At 46.9% G+C, this 15,364-nt stretch overlaps 1 protein-coding gene across 2 annotated transcripts in view; it reads left to right on the top strand.

Moving 5' to 3' along the window:
• SCLY (selenocysteine lyase) overlaps window positions 1-14,623 on the top strand; it is an 88,526-nt gene extending 73,903 nt beyond the window's left edge. Inside the window, exons 12-13 of one of the 2 annotated variants that reach the window (XM_078775813.1) lie at window positions 12,685-12,760; window positions 13,065-14,623. In XM_078775813.1, the coding sequence (XP_078631939.1) occupies window positions 12,685-12,760; window positions 13,065-13,224 (236 nt within the window). In that variant the 3' untranslated portion in view covers window positions 13,225-14,623. Of the gene's footprint in view, window positions 1-4,235; window positions 4,277-12,684; window positions 12,761-13,064 lie in introns of those variants that run through there. The other variant, XM_078775814.1, reaches the window with a different exon arrangement.
• Window positions 14,624-15,364: the final 741 nt, after the last annotated feature.

Below are 15,364 nucleotides of genomic sequence, written 5' to 3'. Positions count from 1 at the left end.
CTGCTGCCTGCCGATCTGAGGGTTGGGATATGGAGTGGCAGAAAGTGGAGTCATCAGCAAAGAGATAGCATTTTCCAGAGAGTCAGAGAGATAATTAATGAAGACCAGAAAAAGCGCAGGACCCAGAACACTGCATTGAGGAACTCCAGCCTGGACAGGAAGGGGAGATGAGATAATTACATTTAGAGCCACATTTTGACAACGGATGGGAAGTCAGCAATCCATGCATGGAGATTGCCATGGATACCATAAGAGGAGAGTTTGGTGAGCAGGGCGGGGTGCCAGACCGTATTGAAGGCACGAGTTATGTCAAGGAAGACAGCTCTTATTTCCTGTTTGACGTTGAGGACCTCCATCCATTTTTGAGACAGCAGAAGCAACATGTCCAGAGTAAGAATGACCTGGTCTGAATCCAAATATATTATAAGAGATCAAGCCATTGGGGAAGAGGTAGGATTTGATATCAGAAATGATGATGGATTCCATGACCTTGATGATGATTGGGAGCAGGCTTTATGGTCTCTAGTTGCAAGGATCTGTTTTTGCCCCTTTTTGTGTGAAGCGGTAATGTTGGTTGATTTCCAAGCAGATCGCAGATGACTTTGAGCAAAAGAGAGGGTGAAGAGAACAGAGAGAGGGTGTGAAAGACCGGCAGAGCAGGATTTTAGGACCCGTGGGCTGATGCCGTCTGGTCCAGTTACTGAATCAGAGTCAAGGTTTGACAAAAACTTTTCCACCTTGTCAGGAGAGAAGGACACAGAGTCCTGGAGCAACTGGGTTCGACTGGGAAAGGTGGGTACAGAGAGAGATGGGGTTGGGACACAATATTTTGAGGCAAATCAGAGTTGAGGCATTCGGCTTTTTCACTTGCGGTGTCAGCTGTTTCGCTGTTTGAGGTAAGGGAGGGGATGGAAGGGGAACAAACACCAGTGCGCCGTTAAATCGAGGACAGACCAGTGTGCCACTAAACCGAGGGCAGACCAGTGTGCCACTAAACCGAGGGCAGACCAGTGCGCCACTAAACCGAGGGCAGACCAGTGCGCCGCTAAACCGAGGGCAGACCAGTGCGCCGCTAAACCGAGGGCAGACCAGTGCGCCGCTAAACCGAGGGCAGACCATTGCGCCGCTAAACCGAGTGCAGACCAGTGCGCCGCTAAACTGAGGGCAGACCAGTGCGCCGCTAAACAGAGGGCAGACCAGTGCGCCGCTAAACAGAGGGCAGACCAGTGCGCCGCTAAACAGAGGGCAGACCAGTGCGCCGCTAAACAGAGGGCAGACCAGTGCGCCGCTAAACAGAGGGCAGACCAGTGCGCCGCTAAACAGAGGGCAGACCAGTGCGCCGCTAAACAGAGGGCAGACCAGTGCGCCGCTAAACAGAGGGCAGACCAGTGCGCCGCTAAACAGAGGGCAGACCAGTGCGCCGCTAAACAGAGGGCAGACCAGTGCGCCGCTAAACAGAGGGCAGACCAGTGCGCCGCTAAACAGAGGGCAGACCAGTGCGCCGCTAAACAGAGGGCAGACCAGTGCGCCGCTAAACAGAGGGCAGACCAGTGCGCCGCTAAACAGAGGGCAGACCAGTGCGCCGCTAAACAGAGGGCAGACCAGTGCGCCGCTAAACAGAGGGCAGACCAGTGCGCCGCTAAACAGAGGGCAGACCAGTGCGCCGCTAAACAGAGGGCAGACCAGTGCGCCGCTAAACAGAGGGCAGACCAGTGCGCCGCTAAACAGAGGGCAGACCAGTGCGCCGCTAAACAGAGGGCAGACCAGTGCGCCGCTAAACAGAGGGCAGACCAGTGCGCCGCTAAACAGAGGGCAGACCAGTGCGCCGCTAAACAGAGGGCAGACCAGTGTGCCGCTAAACAGAGGGCAGACCAGTGCGCCGCTAAACAGAGGGCAGACCAGTGCGCCGCTAAACAGAGGGCAGACCAGTGCGCCGCTAAACAGAGGGCAGACCAGTGCGCCGCTAAACAGAGGGCAGACCAGTGCGCCGCTAAACAGAGGGCAGACCAGTGCGCCGCTAAACAGAGGGCAGACCAGTGCGCCGCTAAACAGAGGGCAGACCAGTGCGCCGCTAAACAGAGGGCAGACCAGTGCGCCGCTAAACAGAGGGCAGACCAGTGCGCCGCTAAACAGAGGGCAGACCAGTGCGCCGCTAAACAGAGGGCAGACCAGTGCGCCGCTAAACAGAGGGCAGACCAGTGCGCCGCTAAACAGAGGGCAGACCAGTGCGCCGCTAAACAGAGGGCAGACCAGTGCGCCGCTAAACAGAGGGCAGACCAGTGCGCCGCTAAACAGAGGGCAGACCAGTGCGCCGCTAAACAGAGGGCAGACCAGTGCGCCGCTAAACAGAGGGCAGACCAGTGCGCCGCTAAACAGAGGGCAGACCAGTGCGCCGCTAAACAGAGGGCAGACCAGTGCGCCGCTAAACAGAGGGCAGACCAGTGCGCCGCTAAACAGAGGGCAGACCAGTGCGCCGCTAAACCGAGGGCAGACCAGTGCGCCGCTAAACCGAGGGCAGACCAGTGCGCCGCTAAACCGAGGGCAGACCAGTGCGCCGCTAAACCGAGGGCAGACCAGTGCGCCGCTAAACCGAGGGCAGACCAGTGCGCCGCTAAACCGAGGGCAGACCAGTGCGCCGCTAAACCGAGGGCAGACCATTGCGCCGCTAAACCGAGGGCAGACCATTGCGCCGCTAAACCGAGGGCAGACCAGTGTGCCGCTAAACCGAGGGCAGACCAGTGCGCTGCTAAACCGAGGGCAGACCAGTGCGCCGCTAAATCCCGAGGGCACTGAAGATGCAAAAGGAGTGTTCTTCTGGTTGTCTTCAATGAGTTATCCAAACAAACCAGATGTCAATCATCTATGTCCATATCACTAATCATGTGATAGTCATCATCATTCATGAAAATTGTGTGCGGAACATCATCCTCATCATTGAAGTTTTCGTCCTGGGTTGTAACTGTTGCAGGTACAACTTTACCTGAATAAAAGGTGTAGTGATTTATTTATAAAGCGCATAAATTCCACATATGTGATCAGTTGCACTTGTGCAATGGTGATATTGAAAATGAGTCGTTGAAAGCAATGGAAATATGAGTTTTAAGACGCTGTCTAAATGTATCGGAATTTGATATTGCACATAGTTATTTTGGAAGTTTTTTGCCATTCCATTGGCGCAGCCACTAAAAAGGCACGCTGGCAGTGAGGAACACGAAGTTCCTTCTGGATCTGTCTCACGATCACAACTATCAGCCGAGTTCAAATTATGCGGAGGAACATACCTGGCACTTCTGGTCCATCGGACCAGATGTAGATGTGGGCTACATTTTGTAGTTCTCATCTGAAGTGTGGTCTCGTATTGATGTTGCTACTGTTCATTGTTTGCCACATTCTGGCCACAAAGCACGATCGATAGATCTTTTGTCTGATTCCAGCTTCGTAAGGCGGGATGCTGCTAGCATCAACAACCTTCACTTTGTCAAGTGGTTGCGACATGTCTTCTGGTCCAAATCCTTTTTCAAACACCCGATATCGCCACGTGTTGAGCCATATCTTCTTCTTTGCACCACACGACTTACATGTTGTATATTCCTGTAGTGCCTCAATTGTCTCATCACCCGGTGATTCCAATGCTAATAATTTGAACACATGGATATTCCGTTCATCCTGTGTAACAATGATGTATCGCCGTTTTTTCCCCCTTGTGCGACAATGCGGCTGTGTAATTGCACCCTGTAAATGTGTGATATCCAGGTAGTGCAGCACACTTTTCTGGACCAATCTCCGCCGCAATGCGTAACACATTGATGTATCGCCTATTGTTATGGCCAGTTGTACCAACCTCCATCCAGACATTAATTTTATGGCATTAGTGAAGTAGAATCACCAGGACGTCCGTGTCTGCTACTCGGATAACAATGTCACTTGCTGGAGGGGAATCAGTCTCCTATACGCCTTCTTTTCTCATGAAGTGTGCTGTCTGCATGTAGCAGGTGAAACATAGCATGAGTGTCTGCTTCTGGATAATTGCATGACGATTATGGAGTAAATTCCCGTTGTACTTTGCCATCAATTATTATTAAGAATTTTGCACATTCGTTGTCAACACCCAAATATAATCTCCTTGGCTTCCAACATTGATACGTGGTATTGTGCAGTCCAATCCTTCATCAGGAATTTGTCAATTTCACTTTTGAAGGGCGAGCGCTTCAGACGCTTCTCAATGTCTTTGATAGGGCGAAGCTGTTCTCAGATCCAGTGACCGTGAAACATTGCACACCATCGTTTCAGAAGATTCTTCAGGTATTGCAACAAGTCTCTTCAAAAGTCGTTCGGCCACTTTGTTCTTCTCAGAGCGACATCTATGATGTACCCCAGCTTCCTTTGCTATCAAATATACCCCCGCGATTTTCACAAGTCCGTTGGCGAACTTCAATGTGTTCACAATCTCCTGTATTCTTTGGTCATCTTGTTTTGTTTCATTTTTTTCCAGGGAGCTCTTTGGTTCCATTGGGTCACTGCTTAGCATACTTCTCACAAAATATACTGTTACGGTTGGGAACATACCGTACCCTCCCGCGGTTTACCAAATTTAGACGGCCGAGCAACCGTTGGTAACTGTCGGGGTAATGCTGATTCTGTTACGGCTGATCGTTACTCAGTGGACGAACAATGGTGGATCAATGGAGGAAGAGACATTCACGGACAGAGAGAAAAGGAAATGCTTAATGATTTTATTTATTTACATGTATTTACAGTGTAATTTTTCAATAGGAAAGAAAAGAGGATGAGAAGCAGGAACTTAGATTATCCTACGCATTATTACGATTACAACAAATAAACACTACATGGGCCCAGCACACATTCACGGGGTAGGGGGAGGGGAAAACGAACGTTGGAAACCTGTTAGCACAAAGGCCAAGATGTTCCAGATGCCTCTCCTCACGACGGCCTTTTGTCTTGGTGTTGCCACCGAGCAGCACGAACAGGTAATGGCGATCCCAGCACGGACAAGAAGGTGAAGGTCGATCGTCAGCACGGACTTGGGTAGGTGATGTCGATCGTCAGCACGGCAGAGTGAGTGTATCGGGACACGTGGAGTAAGCACGTTGTGATCTCGTGCAGGGTCAAGTAAGTGTCGTGCACACGTGCGCCAAAAGGAGGTCCGGCAGTCAGCAGAGAGCAATGAATATGTGCAAAACGAGCAAAGTCCAAGGAGAATAGGATAATGCAGGCAGTTGCTGAGGCCTACAGAATCCAAAGCAAAGAAGGGAATGCCAAAATAACGTGTTGAATGAACAAAGTCCAAAGCAAAGAGAGAAGCAAACGTGTTGAATGAACAAAGTCCAAAGCAAAGAGTGAATCCAAACACGGGTGCATCCAACAAGATCCAATGCAAAAGAGAGTATCCAAATACATGTGCATCCAACAAGGTCCAATGCGAAAGAGAGCAACACACGTGTAGAATGGCCTTTTGTCCACCCACACCAAGGGTGGGGGGTGGGGGGGGATTCGAGGGCATCCTGGTTCCTGATTGGTGGAGCCCGTCACTCCGCCCCCACTAGCTCTCTCGAAGGGACTCAGGCCCTGATTGGTGCATATCCCTTATGAGAGGAGGACCTGTCTTTCCCTTCCCCAATGCATAACATGCTAACCCGAAATAAGGGAAAGGGACTAAGATAATGGTCTGCTATTAAATAACAATTCTAAGGGACCTGTATGGTGGTTGCCATTACTTCTCAGTTGTTTCCCAAAACCACAACAATACATTCATTTGGAAAGATTCCCACATTTGATTGACTTGTGGACAGTGATGTAAGGCCACTGTTTGGATTGAACTGGCTGCTGAGGAGTGGATGGAGTTGATTTCTGAGTGGGAATAGCTGTGAAATTATTGTAGCCTTTACTATGGTAGCCTTGATGTGTCGATGGTGAACAGTTTTCGATTTTTGATTTTGGATGCACACACATGAATGATGCATTCTGTTGTTTTGACAATAGTTATAAGGTGGTACCTTCGTAGCTGGTGGTTCCGATTATGGGTGATTCCATAGCAGGTGGTTGTGTAGCATATGGTTTGGTGGCCAGTGAGTCCAGGGAATTTGGAAGTCTGGATATCTCTGATTGGATATTTGGATCGGATGTATGTAGAATTGAAACAATCGTGTGTGTTCAGGAAACACAGGCGCATCTTGCACCATGTTAGAGAGAGAATAAATAGCCTTGTACCTCCAATTAATGATTGGGTCGAATCCATTGATGTGTTTTTATTATCAGTTTTGTTCAATTGATGAAACACTCCACTCTGTGTTTTCTCCTCTCATCCGCCACTTCCGTGTTTGGTCATACGGTCTAATGGAATAGTACATGGACTTTTGTGGGCACTTCTCATCTGAACGTGCCGGGTCAGAAAGTTTCTTACGCTTCATTTTTTGTTTCAATTCACATCACGAGAATAGAGCAGTTTGCAATTTTTTACATGGGTTTTGTATGTAGTATCCAATATCGATGTCATAAAATAATGTGCCTCAGGTGCAAATATATTTCGAAAAAGGGTTTTAAGGGTCTGCCACGTCCAACCACCGGAAATGCAGAACTCAAGAAATGGATTTTGTTGCATGTCAAGGTAATGTAACACGGTTAAGAGCATCAAACCTTTCGGGTGCAAGTTTATGATCAAACTCTGACCAGCTCTCAGTCTATTGCACTGTGCAAGGCGTTGCCTCACAAAGTGTGCCAGGGCTCGGAGGGGACAGGAATGGGTGTTAAGCCAAGGGCCCTCCCACTGCTAGTACTAGTTTGTGGATGTTAAAAGATCCCATGATGTCTTCATAATGTGTATATGAGTTATCTCCAAATTCCTCTCCTGACCAATGCTGGGAAGGCAAAAGATGAAAGGGTGTGGGGATATTCCTTGTGTTCTAGCCAATCAGGTTCTTGTATCAAGGTTATCGGGCTTTGGGGCCATTGTATGATCTAATTGTTGCTGTGGCTCTGATGACTTTTTCTCTTCCGCTGTTATTTCGCAATACCCCTGTTTTCCTGTGTGTTCAACAGCAAATCTTAAACGTGTGCCAACTTTGGTGACACAGCAGATTTAGTAGTTGTTTTGGTGATTATACAAATGCTCACTGCTTGTACAAGGCCCCTTTACATAAAAAAAACCTTTACATGATTAGTCCAAAAGGGCTTCTTGGATTATCTGGACTTTGAACACCATAAATTTTTTATTTCCTGCCTGCTTGCATTTCTTGTTTGTTTTACTTTGTTTATCTCAAATAGCATAGCACCATTTTTGATACAGTCCGTGCAGGTTACCTATCTCAATTGTGGAGTATTCTCAACAGTGCTTGGAAATTATATTTCCATAGAATTCCCGAACATGCTTCAAAAGATGTGGAAGAAAAAGTCTTGAGTGATGCCAGGTAGTTTTAAGACCTTTTTTCAACAGCTATATCCTGATGAAATTGGCAGATTACCCAACTAGCTGTTTGCCAGGAAATTATACTGATGCCATCGGTACCACGTGTTATACTTTTAACTAATGCCTGCTGGTTGCATCATTCGCTGAGGGCAGCTGTGCCTCTGATGCAGCGTACCCCATAAGTTAGAACATGAATTTGTAATTTGTTCAGGGTGCTGGCGATGGCTCACCTACTCATCATGAAGGACACCGTGGGATCTTTAATGCCCGTAGATGGAACACCCAGTGTAACACCCACCCGAGGGACGGCACACACATTGATGAATCGCCATGTATGCGAAACATCGGGATGATAGTTGGGTGGGTCGTGATTTACGACAGGCGAGAGGGGAGTGTGCAGACTGCAGACTTTAAGGTTTTCAGATAAATTATTTGCACTGGATTGGTAATTTTAACCATTTTGAATCTTTGAATTGATGGCATAGCCATCATTTGTATAACACAGTGAGTAAATCTATTACTAAAAGGAGAAGCGTCCGTGTGTCCATCATACTTTATTCTAAAGGGTTCCTGCTGTCATATAATAATATTTATGGTATCTTTGCAAAGCTAATAATCGATTTACTTCGTTGGAAAGCTAATAATCCATTTACACGGAACAAAAATTCGTGTTTGTTTAATCATCATGATGCCTGCTGTAAAAGGCCATCTTTCTGGTATTTTTTGTATGCTCAGTCGAAACTCATAGAAGAGGTAGTACTAGTACACTGAACGGATCAAGACACAACACAACAAAGGAACAGTTGAGAGAGGACTCCACCCATTGCCGTGACATCCCTCATCCTACAGACAGACAGACAGACAGACAGGCAGCAGCCTCTTCCCTCTATACTCAGACAATGACAAAAACACAAACTGGTCAAACACTTGGAATATGTCTTTCGATCCTGAGAAATCCCACACACTCACTCTCTCTCCAAAGGACCATTCTGCAAGCCCTCCCATCTACTTACTCAACAATCCTTTCGAAGAGGTTCAATCACTCAAACTCTTGGCTCCGACTCTCAGCCATGATCTCTCTTGGGAAAGCCACATTTCAAAGTTGGCCTCCAATGTCAGACGTCGACTGGGCATCCTCCGTCATGCAAAGTCCTTCTTTGGCACACCTGAGCTCTTATCCACCTACATGGCTTTCATCCACAACTTTATTGAGTATGGCTCTCCCCTCTGGGCTGGCTCCCCTGCCTCACATCTTGTTCAGCCTAGGCCTTCAAGATTACTGGAATCTCTCGTGATGAAGCTGGGTCTATGGGCCTATCACTTCACCATCGCCAACAGAGCAGTGGTGTTTGTCTTCCACTTAATTTCTCATCTTTTTGGAGAAAAGTATGGATTTCATATCAACTACGATGATGGATTCCACAACCTTGCTGGTTATTGGAAGTAAACTGAAAGGTCTCTAGGTAAGGGGATTATTTTTTGCTCCTTTTTATGTAATGCAGTGATGTTGGATGATCTCCAAGAAGATAAAGATTACCTTGCACAAATGACAAGGTGAAAAAGGCAGAGAGAGGATGTGCAATAGCAGAAAAAACAGGGTTTTAGGACACGTGAACTGATGCCGTCCAGTCCAGCAGCAGAGTTAGAGTCGAGGGTTGAAATAACCTTCTCCACCTTCTCAGGTGCAAATGACACAGTAGCAGTTAGGTATGACAGTGAAGGATGGGTACTGGGAGTGGGATGTTGGCGAGATGAGTTTTGGAAGCAAACACAGAATTGAGACATTCAGCCTTCGCACGAGCGAATTCTGCTGTGGTTCAATTTGAAGTGAGGGAAGGGATGGAAGGGGAGCACACACCAGAGATGGACTTGACAAGGCCCCCACCAGGATTTAGAGGCAGGAGACAAGTTTGAAAGTTCAATGTTGAGGTTGGACAGATATTGTTTTTGTGACTCTCCTGAAAGTGGACACACAGTTGTTGCAGACGTTTTGGAGTACATTGAGATGGCCTTCAGTTGGATAAGCCTTCCAGGAAGAGAAGGCAGGTTTTTTCAGAGCAACTGCCTCACCACAGGATTCAGTGTACCATTGGCAGGAAGAAGGGTAGGATAACTGAAGTTGAGATGGGATGGATCTATAAGAGAGCAGGTTTCTGTGGGAGAATTCCCAAGCTGAGTTTACATCACGGGCAGTAGATATGGGAGACCAGTCCTGAAGAGAGATGGCTGCTTGCAGGCCCTCCAATCTGCTTGAGTGAACTGCCAGACTCACCAGCGTTGAGGTAGTTCTCTGAGAATAACCATAGAGGTATTGACTTATGCAAGCACATGATCAGATGAACGAATTGGAGCAGAAGAAGAGCAGGCGACATTTTGTGGGAAAGTTCATCAACAAGTCAAGAAGGGAGGATTTGTCATTGGGAGAAATCCAGGTTGGAAAGTTCACGGATCGAGTCGGTTCCATGGAGTCATGGAAGGCCTTTGCTGAAGTGCCATGCCTGGTGAGAGAGGTACCAACACCCTGTCCATTTGCATCGTCACAATTTAAATTGCTACATATGAGGAAGAGAGAGTTGGGGTGAGTGGTTAAAAGTTTCTCCGTGTTCTCTGAGAGATAATGTAGATGGTGTCGTCACTGTTAGGAGGACAGTACAACACACAGACAAACAAGAAGTGGGAGCGGAGGAGAAGCCGCAGCCAGAGGTACTCCTGGGAGTTTGGGGGTGCAAGATCAGTACCAAGGTAGTGGGAAATTGAGTTATTGATGTGAAGTGCAAATCTGCACGCTGGGGCATGGTTCAGGCCTATAAAACCGGAGGAGACAATAACCATGGAGATAACTAAAGCGTCGTGGACATCCTATTGGAGGAAGGAATCTGTTAAACAGATGATGCCTGGTTAATCGGATCTGGATTGATAGATCTGTCAGGGTAGAGCGTATACTTTGGATATTTGAGGTCCACACAGTTAGAGATGGGGGAAGGGGGTAGGGAGGTGGAGGAGGCTTTGCACGAGCAAGGTGAGGATTTGGGGGGTGGCGCGTGGAGAAAGGTTTGTGTGTGTGGGGTGCGGGGGAAGGTTAGAGTGTGTGAGGAAAGGTTTGTGTGTGTGCGGTGTGGGGGAAGGTTTGAGTGGGTGTGGTACGGGTGAGTTCCCCATAAAGATGTATATGCGGTATATCTCTGCCCTCACCTTTACCCCTCCTTGTAATACGACTCGAAGCAAAAGAAAAAATATAAATGGTGCACGGAAGGAACACACAAAAAACACCACAAAAGCAGCAACAACAATTACATGTTATAAAATATCTGGTTCACTTCATTTTACATCCTCATTGAAACTCGCAGATGTATATTTTTTGTATTACATAGTCGAGGCTTGATATTGGAAAAGCCATAAGGTTCAGTTACCAAATTTATCTGTGCAATATTGTGGTGCAAATCCCTCAAGGTTAACACCAGGGACCGCGGAAGACCGAACGGCTTTAATGGAGGCGACGACCAAATACGGATTTTGCTATCAACCGCGGGAGGAAGAAGTGAAGAGGAAGAGACGGAAGCGCTTACTGATAGGGATCCAACCGCAGCTCCGATCCTGCAGGGGAATTAACTCAAAACGGGAATCCGGGGTAAAATGTACAAAAGGAAACACGTTTATTCCGGAACCCGAGAACAAGGCACGCGACGGTAAATAACTAATGATCCTAAATTGGGATCCCACACACCAACTTCCAAATACGAGACAGGGGAAAATGAATTAACAAAAGAACACGTTCGTCGTGGGTTTGTGTAATGTGTTGCGAGCTTATCTGTCCGTCGTCCAACGCAGCCCTGTCCGGCTCCAAGCTCTGGCGCGAGGGAACCCTCCGTCCGCCTCGCTCGCACGTTTCGCCAGGCCCCGCACGGCCCGCACCGCTCCAAGCTCTGAAAGCACCGCGAAGGACCACTCCAAGCACCATGCAGATGGCGAACCAACGACCACCAGGACCTCTCAAGACGAAGAGCCAAGAGCTAAGGACGAACAACGACAAGCGAAGGACCAGCACGACTCAACACCAAGGGCAAACCTTCCAGCATGAAGAAAAGAAGCGCAGAGTCCCGAGCGAAGAAGAGAGCGAAGCATGTCAGCGAGCCCTTTTGAAGCCTGGCATGTGACGTCAGTCCTGGCGCTAGCAACCAGAGCCTCGTAGCTTCCCGCCGTCCACCGAACCTTCTAGCGCCTTCCCTCCAATGAACAACCTCCTTCTCGGTCGTGGTTTTTGCGCCTTCAGCACTGATTGGCTGGAGTTTCGCGCCTTTCCGCGCCAACCAATCACACGTTCCCTGTGGTGTGGTTACAGCTCGTCTCACGCGATGTTGCTAGGCCAGCTGGTGGTGCGGCTGGCAGCGACCATCCGGCAGTGCCCCGACCTGGCTTCCTGCCTTGCACTAAAGGGCTTATCTAAGTGTTTATATGGGTATGCATTGCCATAAGGGACAAAGGTTTGGCGACAGGGGGACGACGAACAAAGGAATCTTATCCATAATCCCTGCACTATTTAGCATGCCCTGCTCCCTCGTAGCGGGGACACCAATACAGCTTATCCCGACAAACCGGACTAACATAGAACTTATTACAGGGTAGATTCCCTATCTCGATATCGAAGCATGTTTCCTATACAGATCTACCTGGCTCTAGATATTCCTTTACCGCCCCCCCCCCCCCCCCCCCCCGACATAACAATATGTTTGAAGTGCAACATGCTGTATTTTGATTGAACCCGTCATTGAAGCGACAGGTAAGCATGGCTAGAACCGTATAAAACCAGAGATTCATATAGAAAATGAATGATCGTTTTAAGGCCATTTTCCCCGCTAGAGCGGGGGTTAGCCTTGCGGCTTGCGGGCCCCATGACAATCATGGTTCCCTGTTTGAGGCAATGTTTTTATGGCCGGATGCCCTTCCTGACGCCAACCCTTAGTCGCCTCTTACAATGCGCAGGGATACGGTGTACCTATTCTAAACCGGGGTACACACCGGGATCATTCATCCCAGCAAACTGGTACTCAATTTGCCGACCTCGGAAGGATGACAGGCTGAGTCAACCCCCCTGGCGTTAATTCAGCGATCGACGAGATCAGAGATTCATATAGAAAGTAATTAATTCAGGACATATGCTTAAAACTTTAACAAATAAACAATCAAGTGTTCCTTTTGTCCTGTGCTATATTACTGGTATGTTTAACCCGACTGCGTAACTCATCTGGATCCCACAACCGTAGGGTACAGAGTTCTGGCGCACTCGCACAGACTTTTCGCCAGTACAGGAGCAGCTTGCCATTCTTCACAGAAAAACAGGTAAAGTCCTTGCAATCTATCTACTCAATTTTAGTTACAGTATCATTATTTATCTTGCTCGTTTATTAATTAACCATCAACCAAATTAATAACATATGCAGAGCTTAAAATCACCCCGACAAAATTATCTTTTACAAACTCATTGAATTGATTGGAGACTTATTGAATCTCATTGAATTGTTATTGCTCAACATGTACTATGTTGAGGTTTGAACACCATGATTGTAAAACACAAGCCTTTCCATTGAAATGAGAAAATTGGTCTCTGGACTCTTGTTGAGTGCTTTTCATACCGTATGTCCAGACCCTCTCCCGTGCTCCTCAAATGTGGAATTCCTGCGAAGATAGCACGGAATGCTCTTCGCCTCTCTCTGGGTCGCTTTACCACCAGGAAACACATTGATATTGCCGTCGCCGAGCTCTATCGTGCTTCCTGTGAACTGGAGTCCGCCAGCATTCATTAGCCTGAGCCTTTTTCACCATGCTTATACACCTCCGCAAGCCTGCAGAGAACCGAGCAGCTCCATAGTGTCTTGATGTAAATTTTACTATTTACCTTTCTGTACCTGGAGATTGTTTTATCGCATTTTAAACCAAGTTGACTGATCGAAGTCGATATTGTGCTTTGCTTCATGTTATTTCATTTGTCATTCTTTAATCTCCATGTTTGTTTGTTTGTTTTTTCTTTGCAAGTGATTACTCATGCACGGGGATGTGGTTAAGGGAGGAGGTAATTGGAAAAGGAGTTTGTGTTTCAAACAGAACGCTTAAGGTTGTTAATGCTTTGCCTTTTGGTGTATAGTACTTGATTAGGAAAATGGTTCTTTATGTGATGTCAAAAAAATGTTGGTATTGAGTCTGTGCTCAATCAACCCATATGGGATGTTGCCTCAAAAAGCCTCTTTTAGTACCAGGTGGATATAGAGAGCAGTATGGAACTGGATGATAAGCAGGAAAAGTATTACAACAGAAGGGCAGATGAGTAGTGCAGGACTTTACGGAACTGAAAGTTGGTGGAGAGCTGCATGGCAGAGGGCAGATATAGTCAACAGACTGATGGAGTTGGGAAAGGAAACAGACCGACAGTAACCTTCATACTTGATACATTGAGTGAAAGAGTCAACGTAAAGAGGGGCAGGAGGTCAGCCAGGGCAGAAAAGTTCAACAATAAAGTAAAGACCCTGAAGTGGTGGTCTCTTCAGTCTTGACAGATTGAAGAGAAAAAGCAACACAGGACAGATTTGGAGAGAGAATCTCATGGACGAAAGAATAGAGATGAGAGTCAAGCTTTAGCTGGGGGTGGGTAACAAGTTATAGATTTCTGGAAGAATGTGTGCAAGGATCGGAGGAGGAAGTAAGAGAGGGTGAGGCAGGGACGGGGAGACAGAGAGGAGAGAGAAAGAGATGGGGGAAGGGCCAGACAGAGATGGGAGGGATAGAGAAGGGAGAGTGAGTAAAACACAACAATATGGGATGGGCAAAGTAGGGACAGAGGAGCAACATCATGGTTGTGTTCAGTAACCAAGTTTCTTGTATAGCGCTCGCCAAGTGTCTGAAGCACTCAAGCAATCACTCCATTCAAAACGGTTGCTAAGGAACGGCTAGCTTGGCAACCGCTAGCTGACTGCTTGGTAACTGAACATACCCTGAAGAGCGGTAGTTAAAGATGGCGTTTTAAAATGAAATCGTCTGTCCTCTAATTTTGCATTTTTATAAAGTTTTACAAAACTGCATCGATATCCCGATGTCATTCACTGAGCATTGATTGGTCCAGAAAAAAAATCATTCTTCCGGAAAAACGAGCTTTGTTTGCTGATTTGTATTTTATTGGGATTGAATAAATAAAAAGGTTGTTAAAACAAATGTCAAACTTTTATTCAGTTCTTGTACATCAGACCTTGCAGGTGCCTGGCTGGCATTGTCGCTTTGATAAAGTGTCACCCCCGCTGTTTTGCACTTTCAAATCCTCCTCCGATTCACAAGGTGAGGGAGTTTTCACAATGATATCACTCTGTTTAGCATTGTCATGCTGCAAAGTGTTTGTGTGTGTGTGTGTGTGTGTGTGTGTGTGTGTGTGTGTGTGTGTGTGTGTGTGTGTGTGTGTGTGTGTGTCTCTTGTGTTGTCACTGAACTACTCCCTCAAACTTTTGTGAAATCGTACCAAACTTCTGGTATGCACCTATGTCTCCCGTATATGTCCTAAGGGTATTTGTTTTTTGTTTTTTTGGGAAAAAAAATTCAACTTAAATCTTAAACTTCAATTGTTTATAAAATGTAATATCACGTGTATTACGAATACATTTGTGCAAAATAATTTTTTGAATTATGATTGGTGTAAACCATGACAAAACAGCAACTCAGGTACAGTCATTTATCTATATATCTATACTGAAACGCAAAAGAAACTTACCACCTTTGAAACCTTTAAATATCAACAATAACACTGCGTGTAGTAAATGTGTGAACTTATTTGTGGACAATAGTGTCCTCACTGTCAGACAAAACGGTCACGGATGGTCACTTGAACCTTCAATGGTCACTTCATAGCACAGCTGTTGAACAGCCGTTTTGACTGTCAGTGATTAGCCAAGGGGTACGGGATGA

Source organism: Myxine glutinosa, chromosome 4, assembly GCF_964187855.1.
Source record: "Myxine glutinosa chromosome 4, kmMyxGlut1.1, whole genome shotgun sequence".
NCBI classification, from domain to species: Eukaryota; Metazoa; Chordata; class Myxini; order Myxiniformes; family Myxinidae; genus Myxine; species Myxine glutinosa.
Note: the sequence above shows the minus strand (reverse complement) of the source record. Positions and strands in the feature narration are given on the sequence as shown.